This window comes from Hibiscus syriacus, unplaced genomic scaffold (genome assembly GCF_006381635.1).
Source record: "Hibiscus syriacus cultivar Baekdansim isolate YM2019G1 unplaced genomic scaffold, ASM638163v2 tig00110020_pilon, whole genome shotgun sequence".
NCBI lineage: Eukaryota > Viridiplantae > Streptophyta > Magnoliopsida > Malvales > Malvaceae > Hibiscus > Hibiscus syriacus.
The window spans coordinates 798,734-814,342 of NW_024062568.1; the positions used below are offsets into that span (position 1 = coordinate 798,734).

General features: G+C 33.2%; 2 protein-coding genes and 1 pseudogene across 2 annotated transcripts; 2 read left to right on the forward strand and 1 right to left on the reverse strand.

The window, feature by feature from the left end:
• The first annotated feature begins 1,037 nt into the window (after positions 1–1,037).
• LOC120213115 lies at positions 1,038–2,477 on the forward strand (annotated as a pseudogene).
• Positions 2,478–5,561: 3,084 nt separating this feature from the next.
• On the forward strand, positions 5,562–8,589 carry LOC120213377 (probable LRR receptor-like serine/threonine-protein kinase At4g31250). Its single transcript, XM_039211549.1, is given in 3 exon segments — positions 5,562–6,225; positions 7,025–7,582; positions 7,907–8,589. Coding segments are annotated over 3 exon segments (1,905 nt in total).
• Positions 8,590–9,306: 717 nt separating this feature from the next.
• LOC120213116 (bZIP transcription factor 18-like) lies at positions 9,307–12,834 on the reverse strand. Its single transcript, XM_039211266.1, has 4 exons — positions 12,242–12,834; positions 10,796–10,928; positions 10,358–10,442; positions 9,307–10,018 (listed from the first exon to the last, which is right to left on the reverse strand). The coding sequence occupies exons 1-4, from the start codon at positions 12,736–12,738 to the stop codon at positions 9,648–9,650; spliced, it is 1,086 nt and encodes a 361-aa protein (XP_039067197.1). The 5' UTR covers positions 12,739–12,834; the 3' UTR covers positions 9,307–9,647.
• Positions 12,835–15,609: the final 2,775 nt, after the last annotated feature.

Sequence of the window (15,609 nt, forward strand, 5' to 3'; positions counted from 1 at the left end):
GGTAGTTAGTTTGGTTAAGTTTCGGTAGTAGGAGTCTTGTTCCTGTATCATGTTACTGAAGTAGTGTTTGTCTAGAGTTGATATTTGTTTCAAGAGTTTTCTGTAGCAGTGTTGTAATATTCCCTTCTTGTGTGACTTTTTTTTCATATAGGATTAGGGAAGTTTATAATGAAGCTCATAACGAGGTTTATTTTTATTGTAAATAAAATATTTTATCGAGCAATTTTTTTTTATATCTCAACGCCATTATTTATTTAAGCAAAAACATGCTGCCCGACTTCGTCAAGTTTTCCAATTGGTACACAATATGCGTGCATTTATCTCTTGACCGATGTGGCTATAAACATTTTCGTCAATAAATTGGTTTAAAATACTACACACATGTTAATGTTAAAATACTACATTTTCTTCGCCACTTTTCAACCAAGACTTTTGAATAACAAAGACATAAGGATGCAAAGCATTCACAAATAACGTGTTTTATGATATGATATTTACGTAGAAAACACGTTGAAACCATATGATTTGAGATCTAATAAGAAACTCAGCTAATAATAAAATAATAATAATATCTTGCTCACTCCTTTTCTTTTCGCGCCGAACATGCTTAATCTTGATAGACCGTTGGAGTTGGAGGAACTTTCTAACTCTACGAGTGATCGCTGCTTCAAAAAGTTAAACTGGGTTCTTATTAGAGGCCATCCAACACTGCCCAGAACTCGGCATGTATGACCGAGCACCGTCCAATGTTCCGGTGAAAACATACTGGTCATTGACCATCACTATCACGAAGAAGCCTCCACCAGCAGCCTCCATTATTGTCAGTGGTTGGGGCTTCATTATTGTGACCCTAGTGAAAGTACCGTACCGTCTACGAATTAATGTTAAATTCTTGTAGAAAATGCTGGCAAAGTGCTGGCATTATTGACTTGTTACGCTATATATATGACATTAATGATTGACTTGTTCAAAGCTTTAGATGAAGAATTTTATAGCTATATAAGGATGAACAAATGTTGTTTTACATACGGTTTGTAAAGAAAGTAATTAAGCAAAATGGCATCAGAAAAGCATCTTTCCATGAACGCAGCAGATCATGAAATTAGCTATGTAAATAATTCATTTATTCAAGTCTGTTTTTCAATATTATCACTTAAATTCTTCATTACATATGTTCCTTTCTTTATTCAACGCTTATCACACTAATAACTTCTTCTTTGCGCTTTCAGCAAGCAGTAATATCTAAGATCAGACCAATCATTGAAGAATCCATCACAGATACGTTCAAGAAAATTGTTCCATCTTGCATGAAGGTGGCAGATTTGGGTTGCTCTTCTGGCCCTAACACCTTCTACACAATATCTATAGTTGTTAATACTGTCCATGGGATACGTAAGCGAGAACAGTTGAAATTACCTGAGTTTGAAGTTCTTCTAAATGATACCCCGGAGAATGATTTCAACTCTGTGTTTAAGTTGGTTCCTGATTTCATTGAGATGCTGAAGAAAGAGAAAGGAGAAATGGTGCAGGAAAGTTGTTTTATAGGAGGAGTTGCAGCTTGCGGGTTCTTTCTATCAAAGACAATTTCCAACCAGAAGCCTCCAGTTTGTACACTCTTCCTATGGGATTCATTGGCTCTCAAAGGTCAGTCATTTGGTGAAAAGTACATACCCTTTATCTTGGATACCTGTTTTTTTGTGTTTCCCCTGATTAATTATGAGCATGCACGTGGTTAGGTCCCTGTTGGATTGGAGAACAACAAGAGGAACATAGGCATGACAAGATCAAGTCCTCCCAATGTTATCGAAGATTATGCGAACTAATTTCTGAAAGACTTTACAAATTTTCTAAGCTTACGTTCCAAAGAAATAATACCACAAGGGCGTATGGTGCTAACCTGTAATGCTAGGGAAACCCCAGAGCCCTCCAAGGAAGATTATGGTTTGGAGCAATTTGCTGCTAAATCCCTACTTGACTTGGTTGCACAGGTTATACATATTCCTATATTTGTTTCCATTTTGTATCATTCAATTGCTATAAATTAGCTTTGTTATGAATTGTAGGGAGTTGTAAAAGAGGAAGATGTGGATTCATTCAACCTTCCTTTATATTCACCTTGCAAAGAAGAAATCGCTGAGATTATTAAGAGAGAAGGGCCGTTCGAAATCAACACCCTACAAGTTTTCGAAGTGGACAAGGATCCATTACTCAGACAGCTTCTATGCAACAAAGATTGTATTGAGATTGGAAATTTTTTTGCAAATAGTGCAAGAGCTGTTTTAGAACCCATAATATGCAGTCATTTTGGAGAAGCCATAATTGACAAGCTATTCATGAGGCTTGCAGCTTATACAGCAGATGCTCTGAATCTTGGAATGACTTACAAGCATGCTAACATTGTCGTTTCATTGACAAAGAAGTGATTAAAGGGCCATTCAATTTGTATCCATTAAACGATTTCCTTTCAAATATATAGATTTGATGTTATCTAATAGTATTTCGAAATTCTGATAAATATTAAACTAGTTATACGTTATTATATTTAAAATTACTGTACAATCTCTTGCATGGAGATTTACTTCTTTGTGATTGAAATTAGAAAGTTAACCAGCTTCCCCTTGTTTTCATCTCGAAGATGCTCTTCGATGATTGTGGCATACTTGATGAATAATCTGTCAGCTATGGCGTCTCCAAAATGACGTGAAATCATCTGTTACACAACAGCTCTGACTATATTTGAGAAGTACTGCCCACTTTGGAATTCAACATCATCTTTGTCCCTAGGAATTCAACATCATCTTTGAGTTTGGAACATACAAATAGTTGGGTGACCGATTCGTAACTTTTAATAGTCGGGATTCAATAAAACGTCTTATAATCAGAGAATTATTTTATAACTTTTAATAGTCGAAAAACTTAATAAATCAACGTACTATAATACATAAACGATTTGTGTATTTTATCCTATTATCTATTACTTTCTAAACATTGCCACGATATCATCGTCGAGTGAAATTTTCCATCTTTTAAGCTTCGAAAGCCTCTATGTTCAAGGATGGAGCCCCTGAGATTTTCAAAAATTTTATGTTTTAATTTTTTTTGAATATTTTTTTTTAATTTTATAAATTCTTCCCCTAATATAAAATTATGTTCTTATATATATATCCCTTCTACGTTGTCATATTTTAATGCTCTTCCAAAACATTGTTGGAAACCTCATGAACCTCTTGCTTGTCTAATACATACTGGATTTCTATACTCCAGATTTCATAGTTTTCTTCATTTAGCTTTTTGTTTTGTTAATATTTTTCCAAGTAGTTGTCATTTCAGAACAAGAATATTCTATACAAAAGCATTATGCGCTTATTAATGCCTAGCATACACACTTTGATAATCATTAATCAATAATTATATTTATATCTCTTCCGCCAGATTAATCTTCATATATTAGTGATTATAAAAAGAATTTCTTCACAGTAGAGATCCCAAAAGAATATTTTCCAACATAGAGTCTTGTATACTCCTTAGTAAACATGGAGTAGATTGAAGGAGATTGATTGGGATATCCTCTCTCCTAAAAATTTTAAATTATCATATATTTTAGATTTTTTTTAATATATATTTTTCTCCAATAATTTTATAAGTCCATCCCTTCCTAAAATTTTTAGAAGTTCATCCTCCTACTATAAAATTATATGTTTGTCCCCATCTTGACATGACATCTATTAGATGCGTGTGATCTGTTAGAACTAAACCTATCGTTAGTCAATCGTACTTATTACGTCTGTCAATCTACGAGTAATTATCGTAATCCTATGCTTGACACCAGCATCAAGGGTGGTTACTACGAAACTTATCAACCAAGACTAATAGAGAAGTCCATAATCACCGCCTCTACTTTTTCTCTGCTCCTTCTTCATGAGAATGGAAGATTCAAACACCAATCAACTATCATCTAATTATCGACTACGGATTTCTACTCAAATAAAAAATAAATAAATCACCTACTATCATTACAATTTAAATGTTACCATTAATTGAAATGTCCTCCTAAAATTTCAGAAAATCCTCTGATAGCTTGATATCCAAATTACCCATCCACGGAGTGAATAATTTTGCGATTTCTTTTACGAGTGGTGGAATTACTAGACAATCTTAATATATAACCAAGGAAGCATAATCATGTTTAACATCGTATTACAAAACTTCATCTAGCATTTTCTTTTGCTCAGTGGTCACAAGTGTTTCGCTTTTCTTCGTATGTTCATATGATTACTTTTAATTAGGGACGAAATTATACGTACTATTTTGGGCGACTGCTCCTTTATTTAATCAGTCCATTTTTCAAGTCAAACGTAATTCATATAAAAATACATTTAAAATAAATTGGTATGATTGTGAAAATTTATTTAAAAATATTATTGTGCGACGTGAAAATTTGATCGAGAGCTTAATAAAAAAAATAAATAGAGTTTATGTTGGTTTTGTCAGGACCACATAATATACCGGAACAAAATCTATTGTTATGCAATAACATTCATTTGTCTTACTAATCCGGGACTAATTATCATGACTTTATGACACAAATATTTAGGGTCGATATACATATTCTCGTACAAAATTGAGATGAAAACACTCTATTTTCTCTCCCCTAAACATAAAACTCACTATTTCCAACTTATCATTTGTTATAATATTGTCAGTTATGATATTTCGTCCAAATCAAAAGAAATAAATTATATTCAACATTCACAACTCAGATTTTAAGGTTATGAAGTATTTTTTTCCAATGAAATTAAATTGCGGTATTTAGTTAAAACCGAAATTCCATTTCCCACAAATCAAAACCGTGGGGGGAGACAAGAATCCAAATTATGATCGAAAATCCCATTAGCTAGCCTCGTTCTTGCCGATTATTTTAAAAGTTTCGCCTATGTACAACTGGAGATTCCCATCAACTTAGAAGACAGTGTTTAATTCAGATACTTAATGCTTCTTAAACCAATTGCATGTCCACGCTTATTAGTTATTCCCGGACATATATACAGTGACAAAGTTAGGATTGGACTATGAGAGGAAAAGTTATAATAAATAATATTTTGAAAAGAAATTAAACTATAAAAATTAAGAGATTACAGGTTTAATTTCATTAATTTTAAAATTTGAAGGTCTTAAAATGTAATTAAACCATATATATCTAGGATTAACGCTTAGTTCAATTAATTTAAATCTGATAGTATCCTAAAAAATAATTATACCAGAAAATTTTAGAGGAACAAGGGTTTCTTGTAATTGTTTCAAAATTACTAGTAGGTTAAGGGATAATTAGACCGCCAAAATTTGGGGACTATTGCTCCTCCCACTTATAACATAAATCCATCCCTACATATATACATACGTACACATGTACATACATACAAATAATTAATTGAACTTGCTTTGTCAAACCCGCCCACAATGTCCTTTTGTCCCTTCCCATCATCATATCATTTTCTCCAAAGCCCCCATCGAATTGTTTAAACCACCAATAATCAAACCTAAAACCATTCACTCCTCACAAAATGGACCATAGTAAACCATGTTATTTTTTGTTCCCATTGCTTGTCACATTGACATGCATCATAGGACCATCATGGGGACAAACGGAGGCCGAGATACTACTCGAGTTCAAAACCTCTTTAGCCAATTACGGCTCTCAGCTAGACGATTGGAATGCCTCGGGTCCAGGTCCATGCACCGGTGACAATACGAACTGGACCGGCGTACGCTGCAGCAACGGTTCGGTCTTTGGGCTGAAGCTCGAAAATATGGGTCTAAAGGGTGCAATCGACATAGACACACTAATGGGGTTGCCACTTTTGCGTACCCTGAGCTTTATGAACAACAGCTTCGTTGGTCCATTCCCTCAAGTGAACAAGCTTGTTTGTTTGAGAGTCTTATATTTGGCAAACAATAGTTTCTCCGGTGAGATACGTGACGACGGTTTTGCGGGCATGAACGCATTGCAAAAGTTTTTTCTCGGATGGAATAACTTATCCGGTCCGATTCCGGGATCGTTGGCGACATTGCCGAAATTGTTGCAGTTGAGCCTTGAGTGGAATCATTTTGAAGGGCGGATACCGGATTTCCAACAGGATAATTTGAAATTTGTTAATCTAGCTCATAACAACCTCGATGGTCCGATACCATATAGATTGAGCAACATGAACCCGAACTTTTTTGCAGGTATGAATATATAATTAAAGATAAACATTTGATGAATGGAGGAAGTATAATTCTATGTATAATATAGGAATAAGATAGTAACACGTTAACATAAAAATTTAAAATTAAACTTGTTTTACATCTCTTTCAAAATTCTTCAGTAGGTTGTGTTTCGTTGTCACTCTTTCATATCTAGATGAAAAATCTTAGGAGAAATTCCTCCCCTGATCAAAGCTTCTGGTGATCTACAACCTTCGATTAGTCAATATCCTTCGAAATGATCTCTGATAGGCTTATATGATTTGTCAGAGTTATAACTACTGTTAGACGATTGTATTTGTTCACTATGTAAACCTATAATTAACAATTATGACCCTAAACTTAACACTAACACTAGGGGATATTATATAAATCCCTTGTGCGAGATTGAGAAAACATAAATCTCTCTTTCTGTCTAGTATTATGACTTCAACTCAACATCTTGATATAACTACAGACTACGACTTTTCGTTCAAATCAAAAGAAACGAATTACCACAACCGTTATAACCAAATTTTACGACCAACAAAACTCATTTATTATTCGAATTTGTATTTTTACTTGCTTTACTCATCAGATATTTAAATAGTTGTTTGTTATCGGAATAACGATTGTTATATAGCGGTAGTGGTGTTGTCTAAAACCGTTATTGCATGATTGTTATACTTGTAATGACATCAATAACATGTTATGTGTATAATAACGATAAACACAATAAAATCGAAAACGCGACCCTAAACGCAATTTAAATCCTTACTAATATATTTTGTGCATGGAGCAGGAAACAACCTATGCGGAAAACCACTGGCCCAATGCAAATCCTCAAGAAAGAAGCGAACCATCATAATAATCATCGTGGTAAGCGGCTCATTGGTCGTCTTAGCTCTCATCGCAGCCGTTTCCTACATCCTCGAAGATCCAACCATAGCATCCCAATTCAAAAAACCAGAAAACAACGTAAAATTGGGGAACATCAGTGAAGACAAATCAGCCAATTATTACAAAAAATCAGACGAAAATATGAAGCTGCATTTCGTGAGGAACAAAAGGGAGAGGTTCGAGTTGCAGGACTTGCTCCGGGCCTCGGCTGAGGTACTCGGAGGAGGGAGCTTTGGGTCGACTTACAAAGCTGTGGTTTCGAACGGGCGAGCCATGGTGGTGAAGAGATTCAAGCAAATGAATAATGTGGGGAAAGAGGAGTTTGTTGAGCACATGGCTAGACTAGGAAGATTGCACCACCCTAACGTGCTTCCCCTTGTGGCGTTCTATTATAGAAGAGAAGAGAAGCTTTTGGTCTCTGATTTTGCTCCCAATGGAAGCCTGGCTACTCATCTTCATTGTAAGTTCTCTCCCTTCTCCACAACACTTGGATTTCATTTTATTTTTTTAGCTTAAATTAATTTTTAAAATGGTAAAATTTGATTTTAGTCCCTTTAATATATAAAGTTTTAAGTTAAGATGATGATGAAATTGCATTTTGGTCTCCTTAATGATAAATTTTTATTTTACTTCTTTTAAAATTTATAAAGTTATAAGTTAAAGTAACGATAAAATTATATTTTTAACCCTTAAAAATTATAATTTACTTTTAACTCCAAGATAAAGTTCTTACTTCGCCCCTTTCAATAATCATAATAAATATTGGTTTGATTAATTTGGTCAGCTAGGCGTGGTCCAGGACAAGCAGGGCTTGATTGGCCAACTAGATTGAAGGTCATCAAAGGAGTAGCAAAGGGTTTGGCTTACCTTTACAACCAACTCTCCAACCTCACACTACCCCATGGCCATCTCAAATCCTCCAATGTGCTCTTAAACCATACATTTGACCCCCTTATATCGGACTACGGCCTAACCGCCGTCGTCAACAAACAACAAGCCCAACAATTCATGGTGGCATACAAATCACCCGAATTCTCCCAATACGACCGAACGACACGGAAGACCGACGTATGGAGCCTCGGAATACTCATCCTTGAACTACTAACAGGTAAGTTCCCGGCCAACTACTTGACACAGGGCAAAGCAAGCAATGCGGATTTGGCTACGTGGGTGAACTCGGTCGTGCGAGAAGAATGGACCGGCGAGGTATTCGACAAGGACATGAACGGAACAAAAAACGGGGAAGGCGAGATGCTGAAGCTGTTGAAGATTGGAATGTGTTGCTGTGAATGGAATGTTGAGAGGAGATGGGAACTGAAAGAGGCTTTGGAGAAGATTGAAGAGTTGAAGGAGAGGGATAGTGATAGTGATCATGTTGGAGACTATTCTTCCTACGGCAGCGAAGGGGAGGCGTGAACGTCTCAAGCAGTTACAGAAGAGGGTTCTGCATCCTCGATTCAGGGTTGAAACTTGAAATCAAAATCAAAACCTAAAAGAAACAGTTTCCAGAAAATGAATTATGGAAAACAAATTTTAAATTTCATTTTATGGTGTTTGAACGATACAATGTAAATCACTTTATATTGTTTTATAAATTGTCCGGAAAACAATTTTCAAAATATGTTTCAATGAAACAAAACATGTTATAGATTTTATTTGAGTTAAATTGCATCAATATGTCACCAAACTATAATTTTCATTTTAAATTAGTCCTTAAATTATGAGCAGACAGTGGAATGACATTTTAAGGGCAATATCCCATTTGATGGGAAATGTTGTGCTTTATTATGTATTTGTTTTGGTCACCAATTTGCTTTCATGAAACAGTGGATATTGAGAGGGGGAAGTGCTTTAAAGGATGTAAAATTGGTAGAATAATGGACCCTTGGTGCCTTGTTGCAGTAAAGTCAAAATCAGCTATCCTCCTGCAGAGCAAGCTTCCTAATCAATGATGATAACCTAGCTACACTGAAAACAAACTTGCATTTGCATTTTAATGGAGACTGCATGCATTAGATTGAGATGGTAAGTAAGGTTTCGATCATACAAAACCGATGTGTTCAGACTTGAAACATTAAGTTGTTGTCCAAACGGTTAGCATCCATGGACCGAGTACAGATCACCACAGAGACGAATTCACAAGTAATCATAGAACATTGTTAAAGAGACGAATTCACCTTCAACTGAAACAAAAACAATTTTTGAAGAAATTCACCGGAAATACAACTTTAAAGTTTCAACAATACTTGAAAGACAAAAGAAATGGCAGCAGCTGGTTTGAGATGCTCCATTAATCTACTCCTAGTATCATACTTCTATTCCCACATCATTGCTCCAAAAAATGAGTTGAATGTCACAAGAATCTTGAATACTGAAGAACTAGCAAAGCTACAGAGAACTAAAATCCCAATCACATTAAAACTTCTAAATTCAAACGAATAGTACCTTTCGACGTCAATAAGGTCAGTCTATGAACAACCCAACAAATAGGACAGGGCAAGGTGTGTAGATCAGCAAAATCTGTATCATAATGTTCCACTACTTTCACCAGCAGATATTGAAGGGCCTTCAGCTTTCGCTAAGTGCGTATCTCGGCTACTGATATCAAGCCCCTGCAGTTGGCCAAGAGGATCCTGTTGCATCATATCAGCAAAGGCAAGTGAGTTGGAGGCAGCTACCACAGACTGATTAGGTGTCAACATGTTAGATTGCAAGGGATGAAATGGTGGCATTTGCATATTCTGGCTTTCAACTAGCCGCGGCTGGGGAGGAAAGAAAGAAGGTTGGCTGAATGGCATATGGTGCATTCCCAAATTAAAATTATCTGTGGGTGTTAACATTTCTCCGGTAGCCATCTTGAGCCTCTCTACTTCCTTCTTCAGTGCTTCATTTAGAGCTACGGTCAGAAATAAACAATGAGAAAAACTATATGCAATTACAACTTTCTGCAGTAATTTTTATTTTACATGATACAAACATGACTGATTATCTCCACCAATAGTACGCAAAGATTGAGCTCTAAAATTAATTTGAAGAACACTTAGAATGTAAATCCATGGGTTCAACCAGTTCCATCCAAATTTGTCTTGCTTCTTGTCATTAACTATATATGGTAAATGAAACTGCTCAACTTGCAAAGAAAATAAACATATCCACAGACAAGCTAAGTAAAAGCTTTTAAAGAATGCCATATTGGAGAGAATTTGGTAATCAGAATAGTCTGGACAAAACATACCATCCCGTAGCTGAGCCTGCTGTTCCATTGCTTGTAGCCGAAGCTTAAGCTCAGTGTTCTCAGTAGTCAAGCCTGTTGTATCTCTCTAGAATAGAACACAAAAAAATTAAGGCTGTTAAATATTCCAGTATTATCAATAAAGAAAGATAAAGCAACATAAGACGGAACATATCTAAAACTAATAGCAATTTCAGAAAATCATATGCCTTTAACAAGAGTTACAAGCATATATAAACATGTACACGATAAAAGAACGAACCAAGAAGAACTAAAGCCATGATTGCAAAAAGCTTTTGATATATTAGAAAGTAGAACGGCCATACATTGATTGTTTAATATGTAGATCTGATGTTATCAGAAGAAGGAATGCAAATGGTCACCACAAACAAGCTCCAACATTATGGCATGCAATGAGAAAGGGAATTGTTTTGCAAAAACCTGGAAAAGGGTTAGTTGTGCAGAAAGAGTAGTCGCTTCTGTTTGCAGTGTTTGGACTTTTCTCTCCAGTTCAGATATATATCGGGCTTTTCTCTCTTTAGAGCGAGCAGCTGACTGCCGATTTGCAATGATCCTACACAAATAATGAACATTCTTAGCAGAAACTTGGATGTAGATCCAAATCTGACCAAACAACATGAAACTGTCAATCTATGGAAGAAAAATTCCAGTCCAAATAAAGGTTGAGGAGGGTTTTGAGCAGTGAGATGACATTTGCTCTAACCCGACCACCTCACCAAATGCTTGTGCATTCAAGGCAAGATAAATCTTTTCAATAATATGTAAATAAACGGACTCTAGTTTAGAGGGTCTCAAACACTTAAAAATATGAATTAAAGAAGGTTATAGCATTCCAAAAGTAGAGAATCTGTAATCATATGACGTTCACAGACCCATTATTGCATGTATCAAAGTTTGGAAAGAACAGCTCATTAGCCCAAAAAAATCAAACTTATATGAAACCAACAATGGTAAAATGCGAGAAACAGAGAAATAATCCAATTATGACTAACAAAATTATAACCTTCAGTCATTTTGTTGATGGTTAAAGTGATATTCCCAAGCCAGTATATTCAATTATGCCAATTTTTATATCATCCTAGTACTGCATGAAATATAGAGACAAAACAGCAAATAACTTTAAAAGGACAAGAAGCTGAATGAGAATAAATATGATTAACTTACCATCAAGTTTTAAGAAGAATAAGATAAAACTATGAGAAGAAAAATTTAAAAAAAAAAACACATTTAGGAGGCGAAAGAGTGACAAGATCAATACGTCTACAGTCAAGAATAAGTCTATCAGATTAATTAGTAAAGAATTTGTTATGAAGCAAATTTTCAGTGATACGCAAACAATATATTTCCTACCCCCAAGACCTAGTATTACAACGTTAGACGGTGAAACAGCCCATTCATATGCTGAAATTCCTATGAACAAGCAAAAAATGTATTTAGCAACTTGAGATAGGGATTCCATAACGAAAATTCAGATATAATTAACTAATCCGAATATTCCATTCAGTATTTATGGTTACTTCAATATTTCAGGAAGCATTCATGTTATCCGGGTACAAAACAAGAGACCACAGGAATTCAGAAATTTAATTATAATGCATTTTCCTCACAAAGGGAACAAGAAAGAAGCCAAAATTTTAAATATATATAACCAACCAAAAACAAAAAACAAAAAATAAAAAAATGATAAACTAGCAATACAACATCTTTCATAAAGATATTAATTTCTTCTGATAACTTTCCTTAATAATCTATAGAAAACAAACAAAAACCCAAACTTTACACTAAAAGTTATAAGCTTGCAGCTGCCTATATAACTCCATCAACACCCAAAAACAAATTCACTAAAAGAAGAAGTAAATCTCAAACCTTTTAGCTCTCTTAGGGTCAACAGTCCACAATTCATCAAGCTTATCAGGAGCCATAGCTTTCTTAGCTTCAATCGACTCCATTAGCGAACACCCATCAACTGAATTACTATACCTATGCCTTCCTTTCCCTCCTTCATTACTCTTCTCCCCCATCCCCGACTCGCCACTCATTTCATCTCCCTTAGGATTATGACCCGATCCGGCACTGGAAGATCCAGCAGCACCCCCTCCATCGTCGACTCCCTTTGATCCTCCCCCAAGCTTCTCAATGTCCATGTAGCTACAAAACAAGTCTTCTTCGGATCCGATTCCTTCGAACGGATCGGATACGAGATCGAGGTCATCAGGGATCCGGAACTGAACCTCAGAGTGGGCTCGCCTGTGGGAAGAAGCTCGGAAAGTGGAGGGGTTGGGGAATGTGGGCGGCGTTTGGGTGGTGGAGGATGCATTGGAAGGATCAAGTTCTTCTGGCTTGATACTTGGCGGATCCTGCATTTTTAGTGTATTTCGTTTTAGATTCAGATCTCAGAACTCTCAAGGATAGGAGAAAGCAAGCTGACTGTTGGAAATGTTTTATTGCTCTTGGGCTCTTACCTAAGAAAAACAAAATTTTCAAAACGGTGGCGTTTCGTAAGCACTTAAAATCTATAAATATTTTGTTGGGTCAAGTATACAAATGGTCCCCGCCGTTGCTTTATTAAATCTTTTTACTATTAAAATTTATAAAATAATCTCTCAACTCTAAAATATATTTTTATTGAGTATTTTAAATATTAAAAAATATAAAACAGTCATTTGACTATTTATATGTTTCAAACTCATCATTTTTTGATAAAAAACCGGTGATCGTCTAAGCTGGACGTAAATTTATTGGCTGAGATATGATAAAATATGATCTCAAAAACATATGAGTTTTATTTTATGGATTGACTCTCTATTTATATTATGTTGTCAAGCAAATACTTAAAACACTATGTCATCGAGTCAATGTTTGAAAGCAACGACAATCAATTTTTTAACAAAAAATGACCAAGTTTGAAATATATAAATAGTCAGAGACAATTTTGTAACTTTTGATAGCCGTAGGACTCAACAAAATAACGCCTATAGTTAGGGAACCATTTTGTAACTTTTAATAGTCATTGAACTCAATAAAATAATATCTTATAGTCGAGGTACCATCTGTGTACTTTACAGTATTTTCTTTTAGTCTTACAATGGTTTAAATGTGAAAAAGATCATTGTACTATTTTAAAATTTAAATTTTACTCATATTTTCTTTTTATGATATTAAGTTTTTATGATAATTGTATTTGAAAAATGTCAATCACCCTAATTTATGCTCAATTTTAATGTTATTTGTCAACTTGAGAGTTATAAAAATAAATATTTTAATCTTCTACATTTATAATTTTTTATCAATTTAATCTCTGAAAGCTATAAACATAGATGATTAAAAATATATATTGTTTAATTTAATTACTATTATTTATTTATATTTGAAGATCAAAGATGAAATTGAAATATCTATAAATATAGAAAATTAAAAATAAATCACTCTTTCTTTTATAGGTGTCAAGACAATATTAATAATGAAAATAAATAAAAATTACTAGAGTGAGCAATATTTTCAAATCTAAAATAATATTGAGACACTTTTATTAAAAAAAATATAGGGGTTGAATTTTAAATTTTGATTTTTTTAATAGTGTAAGGTGATTATAAAATAATATTTGTTTAGAAATTTTCTTAATCATCGATAATACATACTCGCGGACATAGCTGTTTAAACTTAGGACTTCTAAAGAGCATAACACCTCATTTAACCAATAAGATCTTAACGAGTTCAAATTTTAATATTTTATTATTCATACTTTATTTAAAATATTTTAATCAAATCAAGTGGAATCAATTTTTCGAATCAAATTGAATTTTGTATACCCTAAATTCAATACACGAATTAGCAATAAATTTATTTTATTTTATAATCTTTAGTCACTCTCATGATTTATTTTAAAAAATTAAATATATTTTATCTATCTCAAAGAAAAATTATTTTTATTTAAATTTTTATTGATCTCTCTGATTTTTAAGATTATAATTATACTAATCTTCATTTATATTATAATAAATTATTTTACAACTTATATAATAATTAAACCTTTTCTTATATATATATAGATAAACCATTTATTATATTTTTATAATATATTTGAATTATTTAAGTTATAAATTTAACTAAATTTATTGAGAGGCCTCAATAATAAAAAAGAATATTATTCTCCTATATGTCAGAGATTGAAGCAGCTGTATCTGCAAGGTATATATATGTTATCAATTAGTTAAAGAATTTTAAATATAAACTACCTTATAATTATCTCAGATTATTTAAAAAAATTATAAGTTTAAGTTACACTTGTATAATGTAATCAGTAGTTTCTTGTTTCCTAAGTCTGTGATGGATAAGATTTTTTTATTATTAATTTAGGGTGATTAAAAAAATATATATGTTTTAAAGATTTTTAATTGTTTGACAATGAAAATTTAAACACCTTTACGGTTTATGATATTCGAGTCTAAAATATTTAAGAATAATATCACTTTAATTATTTAATTAATATGTTTCGTGCACAATGGATAAGATGTTAAATAGAGTTGGTCACGGAATTGGAAGATAAAATGTCTCATTGCCCACATGATTCCCATGTGCCTTTGTCTTTTCTTTCACTTCCATTATAATTTCGCTACATAAAATGTCTCCATCATAAAGGAGACACTTGGACTTAAGTTAAACAAAGAGAATATATATGTATATATTTAATATTTAATTAATAATTGTTTAATTATTTATATTGCATATAAAAAGAAAAAAGTCTTTAATTTATTAGAGAAAAAATAGGATAGTGAAAAACATGAAAGGATTTTCTTAAGTTTTAAAAAAGCGGAGTAATAAGTAAATAAATAATATTTTTTAGAAAAATTAGTAATATATATTGTTTATTAATATAATATGGTTTTATCATATTAATGTTCACTATTTCAATTTTTAATTTAATCTAAAATTGAACTATCATTTAATCGAATTAAACACACTTCTCAATGGTTAAAATAAATATTTAATCCTTGATATGATTCTTAAATCACCAGACTCAGAAAAACTTTTGTTTAAGAATTCAAGGATGTTACATAATACATATAATGACCTTTTAGTCACTAAAGTTTTAGAAATAACAAAATGATCAATAAAATTTCCAAAATGAATATATAATGGTTATTAGACTTTATCAAATCATTACAGGATGGTCATTAAAACTTATCGACTGTTAGGAAATGGTCCTTAAACTTATAAAGTTTATCAATATTTTA